The sequence below is a fragment of the Morone saxatilis genome, unplaced genomic scaffold (genome assembly GCF_004916995.1).
Source record: "Morone saxatilis isolate NCDOM2014 unplaced genomic scaffold, NCSU_SB_2.0 Contig11, whole genome shotgun sequence".
NCBI classification, from domain to species: domain Eukaryota; kingdom Metazoa; phylum Chordata; class Actinopteri; family Moronidae; genus Morone; species Morone saxatilis.
Window position 1 is genome coordinate 28847012 of NW_023339663.1, and position 16001 is coordinate 28863012.

Below are 16001 nucleotides of genomic sequence, written 5' to 3' on the forward strand. Positions count from 1 at the left end.
TTCCCAACCTCTTTCCTTAAGGGACACTTTTTCAATCATTTAGTAAACTGATGTATCATTTCTGTCAACCTACAACCGAACAAAAGATCATCATCAGTGTTTTGTGCTTAACTGCATTTTAACTGGTTGAAAAAAAAAAGGGGGGGGGGGGGGAGACAGACTGAATATTATCCCGTTTTCAACTAGGAGTCATTGTTGAAGTCCCAGTTGGTGCTAACTGAGTTCTGTTATCGGCTGCCAGGATGATTCACTACAGCAACTACAGGTAAAATGCAGGAATCACCTTGGGGCTTTTTATGATTTCAGTTTTTAATTGTGCCTACGTGCTGAATTCTGATACAAAGAGATTTGCATTTAAGCTGCGATGGTGAAACTGTCTGCAGGGCCCTGAGGGTGCTGGGCCTTCTTAGTAATCCAGACTGTCCTGTGCTGGAATTCGTAACCATTCCATGGAAGGAATCATTTCACAACAGGCTCTAACAGCGAAGACTCCCCAGTAATTAATTGTGCAATTAATGAAATCAATAATAATATCATATCAACAACAATAAATCTCCTCACTTGGTAGCTGCAAGTAGGCCCTGAAGGAAATTGTGAAGCAGCTGGGTTGAATCTCATTGGTGGTTCTGTGATCTGTGTGTGTGTGATCCCTCTCTTTTAGATGGAGGTCCCTGCAGGGACAATAAAACGGGGCCTCTGAAGCAAACGCTGGGATAAGTCAATACTCTGCTTTTTGTCTGCCTTCTGCGGGGCTGTAAAGACACAGGGCGGGGGCAGGGAGATGAGCACAGTCTCAACCCAGTGTTTTAACTGATCTGGACTTGATGCTGATGTTTGACTGATGACCCTTAAGCTTTTGTCTGGATATGACTGCACATACTCACATTTGTTATAATTGTGTTGAGATTAAAGGCAGTATTGTCATTACTGCTGCAATTTTATAGCGTATAGAGTATAGATAGTGTAGTATATATTTGGTCATTTATTTGCCTTTTTATACATAGAGTTAACAAGGACAGTTATCTGTTACTCTGATAACTGATAAACATAGACTGATAAACATAGTAGATGATCTGTGTGATGTGACTTTTATGTGCAGTTGCGTTTCTGTGTGTGTGTGTAAGAGTGATCCTTGTTTGATTTATTATTCTAGCATTGCCACATTTCTTCACAAAAGACATGTTAGTTTCAGTTGTTAGTGGCTTCATGTTTTACGATTTGAGAATGAGGGAACATGCAAAGATCAACTCTACAAATGTTTGGCAGGAAGCAAATGGCTGATGTCTGTAATGACATTAAATTACAATGTACAGCCGTTTCTATTTTTCTACTCACTCTGTGTCTGTATTATTAATTTTTTAAACTAATTTTTAAGAAATTTAGTAGGCTTTTTTTTATAGATAAAATCAGTTTTCTTGTCACAGACACTTGGCCAGTGTTCCATTAGACAATTAACTTTTTATTAAATTTTCTTCACAGAAGTGAACCAAGTGTTGAAATACAAGCCAACTGTTTTTTTTAGCACACTTCTTCAAATCAAGGCGGCCTCGCAAACCCCCATGAAGCTTTGGCAACCCCTAGTGGGCGTCCTGACCCCAGGTTGTAAACTATTGATCTATCTAACACTACCTATTTCGCACTAAATGTCTGACAGACAAAGTTAGCAACTAGCTGGTGCTAGCTCAGGAGTTAAAGAAGCTAAAATTAGCTAGCAAGACTCCAAATTAATGCTACTGTTGTAATAAAATATATTATATATTATAGGATATTCCTGTAAACAGCTGCTGATCAGCTCTGTTGTAAACATGCAACCAGTCAAACAAAGCACAACGTATGATTTTGAATCCATCAAACCAATAACAAAGTCACTTTGGGGAGAAGCTGTCTATCATCTGTGTGTGTCTCACACTCACACACAGGGCTGTTTTATAGACATGCCTTGGCGTAGTTTTTTAAGACACACATGGAGACAGCGGGGCCCCATGACATTTTACCTCCTGTATGACACATGCTAAAGTTACATACAGCATGAGGCTTTCAATACTGGGCCCCAGTTTACTGCAGTCTGCAGGGCTGCTCGCTGCGGTGCTGGAGATTCTTTACCAGCAATAACACCCACAGCACCACAGTGAGGAAAACCGCACTACATGTTTGGTGTTCAACATTTTATTGAAGTAAAAGGCTACAGTAAAGCAGTATATTCTACCTCTTATTCTAACGGCTCCGTGATGAATTAATTTGTAAGCAGGATTTTATTGTTGGTGCCAATAGAGTTGATATCATTACAAATATTTCACGTGACAAAATAATCTCAACTCAGACATCCACTTGCGTTCTCTTTCTAATGATCTTCATCAGCGAATGAGCCAGTTCAATTCACTGAGGTACAGCATGAAACAGACTGAAAGCTCCAACAGCTCGTGTGTGGACCTTTGAGTTCAGATTATTATTATTAACAGAAGCCAGGCGCTTCCAGTTTTTAATGATTTATCTAATGGGATCCATCATGGCAGTCACAACCCTAGCTTCTATGACCTTCCATACTATTAGCTACATTATGTTACTGATATTTTATTAAAAGTTGTTTATACAAAATTGACTTGCTATTTAATAAATGGTAAATATCACGTTACCGGGATTACGTCATCAGATTACATTAGAAAAAAATATGTGTCAGATTACAGTTACATTGTCAAGAATTACTGGATTACATTTTCATTACGTCCACAATATGGCATTTAAAAAACAATGAACCTTTTTTCCATGATACTCAACGCTCCATTAACCGTCTTGGCTCTATTTATTGAGAGGGGAATGGGTTAATCTCATGTTATTCCATTGTGCAATGTGTTTGAGAACTGCCACACCAAGGACTACACAGCCTCTGATTGGTGGACAGACTCAACCCAAGGCATCATGGGAATGCCAGTGGACGTCTAACAACCATGCTAACAACAACGAGTTTCAACCATTGACAGTATGGTTTCAACAGGGAAAAATGGACAAGTAGTTACAGGACCCATTCTGTTTCATTTGATGTGACCAACTGTTAACTGAATATGCAAAATGAATTTGATTGAAAATGATTTTAGTTGTTTAAATAGAAAAAACAATATTGCAATATTTGCAATATTTCCAATGTTTGATTTTGAAGTGATCCAAAAACATTCAAATTAGATAACATTTGTTTTGTAATCCAATTAATCATGTTACTAATAGCAAAAATCACCATGTAATTTCTTCTCAATAACTGCAGTTCAAAGTAATTTGACCTGAATGTGATGATCAATTCTATAACTATTACCAAACCACTAATCACTGACACCTGACTGCTACAGACCAACTGTAGTGATCTGCTGCAGGCAATCCTGTCAGAATCAAAGAATCATTTCTATGGCCATGCATCCAGTTCCGAAGCGTGAAGCTTTTCTGTGTTCATTTCATCACTGAAGAACTGAGGAATCTGGTTAAATCCTTCAGATTCCAATCAGAAGAGCTTTATCTTTTATCAGTGACACTGTTAAGTGGGCAGAGCGGAGAATGACGAGAACACAGCAGGGTTTGTGAGGTGAAGGCAGAAACTCTGCCATATCTGCATCTTCCATCAGACTGATAGTAGCCACATGAGACCACAGAGGGCTCCATTACAGCTCCCTGCTGCGCTCCCACATCACTGGGAGGAAGATAACAGACAAGAGGATTTACTCAGAGTGCTTCTTTAAAACACAACTTACCCCAATGTCTTCTGTTCAAATTAACTGTATGCTTGATCTGCTTTATCTGAAGGTGATCTGCTTTTTAATGATTGCTGCTTTCTAACAGCCCTGCAGCCTCATTATGTGCTGTGTCCCATCTCAATAACCATCAGAGCAAGCTGACAGTTGTGTAAAAGAAACAATGTGGAAGTATTTGGGTGTTTATCCACCAGAACTGAGGATTCTGTGTGTATGTTTTTCCGGTTTTAAAAAACATTGCATTTTTGGGTTTTTATATGAAATTTTTTTTCAAATTTGCCTTCAAGCTAGTTTAATTTAGCCTCTTCTGCTTCACCTTGCTCTGGCCATAGATGGTTTTGTTGCAGGAACTGATTTATATTTTCAGATTCACCTGTTAAAGGTCCAGTGTGTAACATTTATAAGGATTGTTGTCAACTGTCCGAAATGGAATATTCATAGGTATGTTTTCATTAGTGTATAATCACCTGAATATAAGAATCACTGTGTTTTTGCTACCTTAGAAAGAGATGGATACCGTGGGTCGCCTTCCATGGAGGCTTACATCATATGTTGTTGTGGGGCGCAGTAGCTCAGTCTGTAGGGACTTGGCTTGAGAACTGGAGGGTCACCATTTCGAGTCCAGCACGGACTAAAGTATGGAGTGTGGACTGGAGAGATGCAAGTTCCACCTCTTGGGCACTGTTGAGGTACCTAACCTGTAACTGTTCTTGGAGTGTTGCTATGTGGCAAAATAAGTAATAATACTTTCCCTGTTGGGGATTAATAAAGTAAATCTTCTTCTTGAACTGCCATGTTTCTACAGTAGCCCAGGATGGACAAAACCAAACACTGGCCTTCCATGTTTTTCTACTACACACAGGCGATTCTCATTCCCTGGTCCTCAAATACAGATACGAGTGGTGTTCAGTTAAATGCAATCTGCAACTTCACCACTAGATGTAAATGCGTAAATGGTAAGATGGACCTGTACTTGTATATGCGCCTTTCTAGTCTTCCGACCACTCAAAGCGCTTTCAATGCCACTAAATCCTACACACTGGCCCTTTCAACCACATTTTTACCATCTACTGTTTAGATCTCTGTGCTGTTTAACTCTAGATTTGAAACGGATGAATGATTTTAGTCATCAGACGTCTGGATCAGTTTTCAGAGAAACAAGCTGAGCAAACCAGCTTAGCAGCAGCTCAGCTCGCAGCCTCTCTGGGACGTCCTTTGTCTGCCCAACAGTGTGGGAGAAAGAGTGCTTAAATTAGTGTTTTTAGAAGCTGACTGCAATTCCTGGTGGTGGTAGTGGTGGTGGTGGTGGTGATGAAAACAACAATTCCCATGATCCCATGCTACCTCAAGATGTTATCAAACATTGTCTTTTATAATCGTTTTGATGTGAGAGACCCCTAGTGGCAGAAATGACATAGCTTACCTTCAAACATTAGCATGAAAATTAGATCTTGAATGAACATGGTGGTGGAGGGAGCTGCAGCAACAAACAGTGTTGGGATTAACATAACAACAGAGTATTAAGTGCCAGGTTATAATGGCAACACTGCACACCTGTATGAAAATGATTGGATGTTACTAGTCAGCCGGTAGCAAAGCAGCTGACAAAGGTACTACAGTGCTCAGCATGAAGCTAACGCTACAGAAATCAAAGAAAGACTCTCTGAGATGGCCTGTGTGAATTGAATTCATAATCAGCCCAACACTCCACATCTGTGACACAGGCTTGTTATAGTCTTCAGTTAAAATGCATATTAATATGGTACTGGGCTGTTCCTTGGGCTAACAAACTGCTGCTGGAGCCACAAGGAGAAGGAGCAGTCCAGTTTTCCTGTGCTGGCCTGTCCAGCCACACAATGTTTGCATTAGGTGTAATGCTGCTGTTCCCTGGGGGCAAACTGAGCTGGAAAACAATTTTGGGTCTTCCTGCCGGGTACTAAGGACGTTACCTTCATCTTCAACCAATCTGTTGAAACATGTCCTCCACATACTCCCTACAGTACAGGAGGGTAGCGCTGATCACCTATGTTGCCTATAAATATCGCCCAATCCTGCTTTCAGCCCCTCAGTAGTGGTGTGCTCCTGTCATTTGGGAGCCACATGGGACTGGCACAAAGCGGTCTGAGAGACAGCCTGATTTCACTTCAGACGATCTGATCTGACAAACCAGCGGGAGGGGAACGATTCATACTGACAGCACCTGGAGGACAAAGCCACATACGAGCAACAAACAGTGCTCTACTCAAGTACAGTTTTGAGGCACTCGTACTACTACTGGACAAATATTACAGGGACATTTGTTCTTTTTACACCATTACATTTATTCCTCAGCTGTACTTTACTAGTTACAATTTTACATAAAACATATGATGAACTCATAAAATAAGATGTATTTTTATAGATTAAACCAGCACCATTGCCGGGGTCACTGAGACCAAGGAGTCTGGCCAAAGAATTTGCCATTTTATTTATTCAGTAAAGTATTGGATTCAAAACCCACTGGAATCAGCCTAAAAAAATATTTGCAAAGAGTACTTTTTTAAATTGTAGAATGTAAACTCAGTGGGCTTCTGCCTTGGATAGAGTATATATGATAATTAACAACATAATTGTTTCCTTGGACAGTATTTTTAGGCCCGGTGAATAATCTGTCTCATGTTCTACTGTCAGGATATATGAAAGTTTCAGCAATATGCAAAAAGTTTTTTATAAAAGTTACCAACTGCAGCTTTAAACTACTTTTACCGCTGTATGATGACAACACTCAAACTTGGTCTCCACCACTGCCACTGACTCTGTAATGTATACGTTTCCATGACAACACCGATATGGAGTCAGTTGCAGGAGTCAAAGATGCAATGTTTCAGTACCAGACCTTCATCTGGAAAACATCAATGAAAGTCCGCCCCAAGTACCACCCTATTATCCTTACACCTTCCACTCGCACTTTCACAGGCTGTACAGCAGTTTTACATTTTAAAGCTAGAGAATATACTGGTATCAAATGAAACTAGATGACCTAATGCACCCATTGGTGCCAACCATGTCCATGATAAAATACCCTCAAGGCAGAGGTCATTATACACATTACACAGCTCTTTTCATGAGCAGAGAAGTGCTCAGCATGGCATCCAGATGGGTGACATGTGAAAGGAAAAACCTGAATGAATGAGTGGAGAAACATGACAAATGCAGATGCTTTCATACAGGACACGGGGGGTCACTGGACGGCTTGATGAGAATGAAAATGATGCGAATCAGTGATGCCGATGGGAGAATAGAGGGTTGTGTCTGTTTTTCCTTTAAACTCCATCACCCATCTGTATGTTTTACATTGTTACTTTAACTCAAGTAGAAACAGGAGCACACGCTGGTTTCAAGATATGACTCAATACTTACACTGTTTAACAAAACACGTCCATGTGAGCTACAAACCGTCACATACACTGTAAAAAAACAAAACAAACTCCATCTTATCAAGTCAGTTCTGTTTGTAACTAAACCTGAAAACTTCCTTGAATGTGAAAATTTCTAAAATGTGTGAGGGCAGTGAGAATATTTTAACCTGTTTCCAGTTGAAAAAGAAAAAGAAAGGAGTGCATATTGTAAACAAAAAAGAAAGGAAGTTCACTGGCAGCAAATGACACTTGCTTTTCATTGTGCTGCCAGATTTTGGCACTTTTTTCAATTATACAGGACTTTACAGAATCAGATACAGACACAACGACTTGATAAGAAGGAACATATAAACTGGAGTTAAACTATATTCTGTTCTCCTTCAGAGTTTGTCATCATCATGATGAAAAGCAGTCACACACACTCTCACACACACCCATCGAGGTTTGGAAGTGATCAGTGTTGTGCAGGAGCTTTTCTTTTGAGCGAGCCAAATCTCCTTGAGACATTGAACTGGAAGCAAGTGTGGTAAACAACGGAGGCTTTGTCCTGCTCTGAGGGGGTGTTGTTTATTTCATAACCCAACCAACCAGTTTCCCCCACCCCGTCTCCCATCCTCCTCCTCCTCTGATCCCTTTTAGTCATACTGAAACTCTGATTGCAGATTCATTTTGCACACTAAAAACATGAAAGAAGGGACAGTTCCCCCCAATATAAAAAATGCATATTTTTCTTACCTGTAGTGCTATCTATTCATCTACATTGCAGAATTTTGGAGATATTGGGCATAGAGATGTCTTCCTTCTCTCCAATATAACGGAACCATATGTGCTCAAAGCGCCAAAAAAACATCCAGTTCCTCAAGATAACCCACAGACTTTGTTGTAAGCAGTTTATGTAGAAACTCGGAACTACACCCGCCAACCGTAGCTGAACGTTAGCTATCTCAGTGGTGCTACGTGAGAAATAAAAAAGTTCCTACATGAAACTGCTCGCAACATGGTCTGTGGATTATCTTGAGGACCTGGGTCATGATTTCTGGAAAGAGACATCATTGTTGAGGTTTTCAAATGTATTTATTTTAGTGGACCATCTGGTTCCATTATATTGGAGAGAAGGGAGACATGGTCGTTATCTCCTAAACTTTGCAACTCACACCAGAACAATCTAGATGGATAAATAGCACTACAGGCGAGGGGAAATATATGTATTTTTGACTTGGGGGTGAACTGTCCCTTTAATAAAAAAAAAAAATCAAGGCAACTGATGCCCTTTACAAATTCAAGTAATCGATAAAACAGAAACTAATCTGTTTAAACACCATTAAAGGGACTCTTCAGTTCACTGACCCTTTGAAGACTACAAATCTATAAGAGACAGACAGATTTACAAACTGGAGGTGTAGAATTTGAAAGATGTGGTGTGGCTGGGTGGGTTTACTAATGAAAATACGCTATTGGTTAGATTATGGGAAATGTAGGATCCAGCACTTTTGATCTTGACCCATACTAGGGACTAAAATTCAGGAAATTTCATCCTCTACTATTTTGATTTTGACCAACCATTTTTTAATTTGTCTCTTATGAGTGCTGAATTAATGGAAGTGCAATACCAAAAGTATACCGTTGCATTTTGGTTGGAGTGCCATTGTTTGGTGGGAAACTTAAACAGATGAAGAGAGCAATGCATCAATGCAGCTTGTCAGAGAGCAGATTAGTCTCTCTACTGCCCTCTTCAGTCTGATGGTCTTAAGAAAAACCACAAGTATGACTATGAATTAATCCATGTGACAAGCCTAAAATGGCTTTTTGCTCAGTAACACACCACAGAAATGAGTAAATCCAGTCTACATTAGGCCTGCAGTGATAAGAATACCCTGAGCTGAGCTGCTTCAGTGTGAGAAGGCGAGTGGCTGCGAGGCCAGGACTGCTGTGGGTATTCTGGCCTGAGGAGAGGTTAAACCAGAGCACCCGAGGACTGAGCATGATTTATTCATATCAGTGCAACAGAAGGCCAAGTCTTTTTAAATGACAAGAGCATCATTCATGATATTTGCAGTGCCACCATGTTGGCTGCTGAGTAAACTCCTGGCAAGTCCCGGTCATCTTTACAGGAGGGCTCGCAGATACTTCCAAGAAAATCTCTGTAGCTTCTTGTCTTTTCAGGATTCTGGATCATTCGAGGTATAACATATCACAGAGTTACAGCTCAGAGATCAATTTTTATTATGAGATGTTTCCTAAAAATTTTATTGGCTCAGAATGGTTGTGTTTACATGGATAAATGAAACCAGATTATTGAGAAATCCAGTACAGGCAGAAAACTGATTAGCAACTGGATTTCTCTCCTATTTTTTGGGGCTTTTATGATAGTGACAGCTGAAACAGACGGAAAGGGGGAGAGGGAGAGTGGGTTGGCATACAGGGAAAGGGCCACAGTTTGGATTTGAAACCTATGAACCCTGGGCCGCTGCAGCAAGGGACTCAGCCTCAGTACATGGGTCGCCAGCTCTACCCACTGAGCTAACCAGGCGCCCAATTGGATTTCTCTCCTACTAAAATGCTGCCAGAGTAGCTGCGTTTCTATCCAAATGTGTCAAAAAAATGTCAGCTAATTTTTAGTAGTTCGGCAAAAGACAATGCAAAGGACTGCCTGTTCCCCAATTATTAGGAGTTGGTTCATGAGACAAGAGTTAGGTGGTGCCAATTCTCCAGTTCCAAAACCAGAAGAAGACGATGCAACAAGATGACATAACTAAAAGAGCGCCAGTCGAACTTCAAACAGTGAAAAACATTGCATTTGCATCTCCTTCTAAGTGCATGAACTCTTGTTCCCAAAAGACAAAAACCACCTCAACCGAGTGTAAAAACTTTTATGCAATTTTTGTTCAAAATTTTGCCGCTTCCACCAACCTTCTCTGATGTGATACTTCAAAACGTACATCAAAATACATCCACGGCTAGTGGTACTTGCTGTCATGCAAATACACACACTTAAGCTTAGCCTTAGAAACATTTAACCTCGAATGATGTCATCAATGTTAGGGTTAAGCTTTGTTCGTATGTCTGTTTACATCATATTGTTTATGTCATACAAAGCCCTCTAGTGGCAGTGCAAATTATGACTGCTGTCTGTCAGAAGCAAAGGCAGAGATAGCGTAATGTTATATCACCACAAGGCATGTTAGGGAGGAAGTGTTTTTTGTGCTGAAACTAAACCATAGCAATGGCAGATCAGATAATTAATCATTTTTGTCAGTAAGGCTTTAGAAGGCACCGACAAATCATGCTGTTGTACCGAGAGGGACAACAAATCAGAACAGGCTCGCCATTCCAGCCCTATGGCACGGGCACAAATACTTCCATGCAGGGGAGTGACCATCGCCCACAGAGGTAAATGCCCTTCTTCGCTATAGACCTTTTTCACAGCAGCTATTTTGACCTAACACAGGTGCTACCAATGATATAATGGAGGTTCTATTCCATTGAGTGTAGCAGACAGGGATGTCATAAGAACCCATACTTCGTCAGTTGAGTTGATGGTAGTTGTTTTTCTACAGTACCGGAGGTATTGAAGGTACCAGGGATGCAATTCTTGTGGACCTACGGGGCAGCTCATACGCCCACAAATATTCTAGTTGGCCATCAAATGCCATAGGAAGATCAACATGTTAAATCTGCATTAATAAGGAAAGTACAAATAATTGATCATCAGCAGATACTCAATATTAAACAGAACATATTCACCTTGGTATTGAGAATTGTAAAATTTCATTGGTATTGATATTGACGACTAAATATCTGGTACTGTGATGTCCCTAGTATCAGAGCCTTTCCAGTGGGCCAGCATGCACAGAAGCAACATCCTGACTCTGTCTGACCTGAATCTGAACAAAATCTTAATTAGTATCATTGGTAACACCTGTGTTCACCCTACTATAACAGGTCAAAATGGCTGCTGTGGAAAAGGTCTATTGGTTGATGCTGGGACTTCGCAAGTCAAAGTTGAACTCCATGTGAAAAAATAAGTTAAGTTAATTTGTCATTAAAGTTCATTCCTCACCTTGGACACAATAGTTTAATTATAAAAAAAAAAAAATAAAAAAAAAATAAAAAACACCTCTCACCGCATTAATCAAGTTTCATACTTAGCTCTGATGTGAGTTATCTCTGTGACCACGAGATGTGGTTGAAAACTAGTCCGTGGAGCTAGAGTTACAGTTTAAAAACTCGAATGGTTCATTGTGGAAGGCAATGCCAAACATGTTTTATTGTTTAGTTTGGATGACTTTTTGCCAGCAGGGAGGGTCTAATTAGAGATGACAAGATTTTGAAATAGATTTTAACTGTCTCTTTGTGTTCCTCAACTTCAGAAAGTGAAATACTAAATCATACCACTTGAATATCTTCACCTGATAAATTAAACCAGGTCTGCCGTCGCTTCACAGATCAAATTACTGCTGAGCCAAATTGTGTTGCATGTAAACGTGCAGGGAGGGATTTTTCCAAAAGCTTTGCCAAGTTTCTTAGCAGGAAGCAGCCTCTCATGTTCCTCATATCAAGCATCAGCCTTGTTATTAGCTTCCTCCTCCCAGCTGTCATCATCACTTCATCCGACGAGGTGTCTCTCTCTCTCTCTCAATCAAAGTGTGCAGTGCACGGACGCAGGAGGACGTATTAGTGAGCACAGAACTGAAGTTTCCATCCGTGTCAATAATTATGGCAGACAATCTTTACTAAGAACTTTATTAAGTACCATATTATACAGTGATCATATACACAACAACTTCTATTACAATACCCTTTCATTATACATTCTGATAAATAAATAAGTTCTGCCTTACTATAAGGCTGTTCTGGAATATATACAGATCTTTACTGGCCACTGTTGAGATGCAAATCTGCCAACTTAAGTTAACAAAACTATTCAAGTGGAAAAATAAAATGATTTAAATATGTAAAACCATGCGGTCTCCTACTGGGATTCTCAGCCTTTGTGCCCTGCTTTTAATCCTGCATGAATCTGTCTCTGTTACGTAAAAATGCTTCTTGAAATGACTTTCAATACTTCACCAAACTGACCCAATCTGATAATATTAGCATTAGCCCCGCCTGATTCAGCATCTCATTCATTAAGGTTCATTTTCAGATTTTTCCTGCCTTTTTTTCCCCCCTTTCTTGCAGTAGGGTCATGGGTGCTGCAGAAGAAATTACTGATGTGATTTGGTAAGAAACAGAATGGACACAATCTATCTGCTTTGGTCTTCTTTGGGACATAATCCTGTTGTTTTGGTCAGTACACAGATAGTGTCTGTGTCTATCTGTTCTATCTCCTTAGGTCCTCTGGTAACACTACTCCTGTGTGAATAGGCCAGGGAGAATGAAAACAGGAGCAAAGTCTGACCCCTTTTGTGCATCGCCTCCGTTCCACTGGCATCTGTAACGCAAGACAGGGTTTCTTTCAACAGCGCCATGTCATTCTAACCGAGGATAAAATATTATTTTCTTGGTTTTTACAACATACCCCTGATAAGATACTGACATACTGTGAAAGCCTCATGGGAGCTGAAATCAATTATTTGAACTTTGTGAAAACTGTGGTGGGTATTTTTATAATACAGGTCCCAGGGTTCTATTTGAGACAACGTTTTCCTTTCCTGTACTGAGATCTGCTACGTGCTAGGCTCATCTATGTTGAAAAGACAACCACATTTTGAACATGGTTAAAAAAAAGAAGTATATATCTTATAACTCTAATGTTAGCAAAACAGTAGCTAACTAGCTACTACATCAATATTTAGCTAGCTAATTAGTTAAAGTTTTGCTAACATCAGCGATAAGCTGTAAGTAGCCAGCTAATGATTATTGATTAGCTAACCATCTAGAGTTTTGCTAACTGTAACTAACTAGCTAACAATTAATGTAGATTAGCTGGCTAGTTATCTAGAGTTTTGCTAACATTAATTAACTCCAGATGTGACTATATGTCACATTTATTTGTAACCATCTTCTTTCCAACATAGATTAGCCTAGCACATAGCATATTTATGTACAGGACAGGAGAAAGTGGACCGATGTTCTGACAGAGGCTTGCTCATCTGTTATTGGAGCACAGAGCAAAAAGTGTGTTGTGCGTATTGACCCATTCAGAGCAGCAAACACTCCTTGATCAATTACTTCTTCTACAATGTGTAAAATGTAAACATGCACCAGCTTCCGTCTTCCGCATCGTGTCCAGTATATACCGCATCATTTCATGTGAATCCTTTGTGCATGTTGGGAAAATCTGAAAGCCTGAAAACGGCAAGAACATGTTTCATCTTTTCAGATGATTTTCTCCGCCTTTGAGGTACAGATGCTACAGTCGAGCAAGGAACACAGTGTGGGGTACGAAGCCAGAATGGAGCTTCATTTTTAAAAAGTGCTCTTTTATCTGAAAGAACCTGCCAAAAGCACTAGATTTTGATGGCAAAATCTGAGAACCACTGGCCTGTTACATAATGTTGCACAGAACACAGATGTTAGTTTGTTGCTTGCAGGCCACTCTGGTAACAGTGGGGGCTGTGGCTGGCATGCAGATTCATATGACACAGTTTAGGGCTAAAATATACAGGAAAAAAAGAAGAACACAGTGTTCTGAGTGTGTGAGTGTCAGTGTCACCACCATCCACAACCTGCTGTTTGTTCCTAAAACACAGCTGTTTCCCAGCAGCACCAGCTTAACTCCAACTTCAATTCATTTAAAAACAGTCAATAGTTGTCCCTTAAGAATGTCCCTGTCACCTCCAGAGGGCACAAAGTGGCAGACTGGAATAGTTAAATGGAGGAAAACTGAAATAGACAATGGGTAAACAATGGATTGCAGCAGCTGGAGTGAGACACAAACAGTCCGCCACATCTTGAACTGAATCCCAGTGATACCAAACTGACTGCTGCCAGGGGCCAAACAGCATATAGTGCTAAATATTAAAATGCAACCAACATTAAAGCCTCTGTGCAGAAGACAGTTAGTATCGCCTCCAAGTTTTGTTCTGGCAACTGGGATCTGTGACTCAGCTTTGTGGGATTACAGATTTCTCAGGTCTTAACTTATTACTGGTACTAAAGCATGTAGTGAGGGGACATGTTCACAGCTTGAGGCTCGGCCCTTGCGGCACACCTCCCCCCTTCCCATGTTGCCCTGATGACAGCGTTCGGCAGCCCCCACTGCTCTGAACACTGGCGGTCTGTCGGCGCGTATTCCCCCTCAGCTCGCCCTCCGTACAGAGCTGTGATTCTGCGCCCTCGCCGTCGCAGCACAACAGCTACCTTCTTTTCCTCATGCTGGTCTCCAAGCGGCCCAGCTCCTCGTAGGACTGGTAGAAGACTTCCAGCTCGTGGCAGCCCCAGCCCCTCCAGACACACAGGCACCACTCCATGTTTTCCTTATGAAAGCCACATACAACTGTGTCCTTTGCCACTAGCACGGCCTCCTCCAGGATCCTGAGAGAAAAGAGAGAAGAGGGGAGGGAGTGAGGGACGCAAGAAAGAGATCGATCCGCGAAGGGGGGAAAAAGAGGGGAAGGAGCACATCTCCGTGCACTGTAATTAGCTCTTCCTAGAAGCTAGTGGGCTGTTCTAGGAAGCAGTCCCTGGAAAGCCACTGAGGATACTGAATGTACTGTTAGACGTTACTGTTTGTCTACGTGCTTGTAAAAAAAAAAAAAATCCTGCACTTCTCTGCTCTAAAAGGCACTTTCTCCTGGGAAAAAAGGTCAAATGGATCAAAGAACAATGTTTAGAAAAAATGGAACAAAGTGTCTACTTTTTTTAATTTATGAAGGCTGTGGCACAAAGCATTTTGGGAGGAAGGAGGGCTTCTGGTGACCCTGTATCCTGGGCTCAGGTAGCCATGTATCATGCAGAACAACCTGGAATTATCTTCTTCCATTGTTGTTTCATCTTTCCAAGGCGTATCATTATCCTCCCCCGATGCTGGCTCGTGTTCTGTGATACACAGCTTCGCCATTAGGAGAACAGGTGAGGCTGCGCTCTGTGAAGTCGCCATCAAGCCGACACACGAGCTAACAGACGCTTGAAATAATAGCTATAGGTAATAGCTAAGGGTTTAATACAATGTAATGCTGTGAAAACTGTCCAATCAGTAGACAGGCAGCCCCTGATCCTAAAGAAGAACACAACAGAAGCTATGTGATTTAAATGAAGCCCTACAGGCCTGGCGACCCCTCCCTTGACCTGAGCCGTGACCTCCTAACGTGTCGCCCGTGTTACAGGTGCACTGTGTAATAACTGCTTATTAAAGACCCTGTTTTGGGTGGCCCTTTTATTGCCTGTTGCTAAAAGGCCAGGCCCCTTGGTGGAAGCTCACACAGAAGTCCTTTCTGCAGAGGACCAGCTGCTGGCTCCTTTACAGAAATAATTACAGACTCAGCAGAGCACCATAAGTACATGATGAAGGATCTTGCTAAGCTTTATTGAGGCTGCATCAGTAAATGAATATATAGTTTGTTGGCTCTTCCTCTCCCACAACTGGTGAATGGTTTCAAGCAAAGCTGAAAATTGGCTCCATGCAGGTACAACGAAACCCAACTTAGAACTCACTAAGACCCTTTTATGTTAAAAAGAATGGATTCCTAGACCAATTATAATACAAAAATAGGATAAAGCCTACTGAAAGTTAAACACAGCAAATAAAAGAAGCAAATAAAAGAGGAACTAAAACAACCCAGTGGAAAAGAGAACTCACCCCAAAGAGGAACATCCAGGTGGACTGAGGACAGCGATGACACGCCCCCTCAGCTGATCGGCATGTGACTGCACTTCGATGACCATCACATCTCCTCCACGCCTGGCAAACAACGGCAACACACAC

General features: G+C 41.1%; 1 protein-coding gene across 1 annotated transcript in view; it reads right to left on the reverse strand.

The window, feature by feature from the left end:
• Positions 1–11864: 11864 nt before the first annotated feature.
• The window catches only part of lrrk1 (leucine-rich repeat kinase 1), a gene marked incomplete in the record, with an annotated part of 75673 nt that continues 71536 nt past the window's right edge, over positions 11865–16001 (reverse strand). Inside the window, 2 exon segments of the mRNA XM_035651947.1 lie at positions 11865–14611; positions 15876–15977. Coding sequence (XP_035507840.1) covers positions 14434–14611; positions 15876–15977 — 280 coding nt within the window.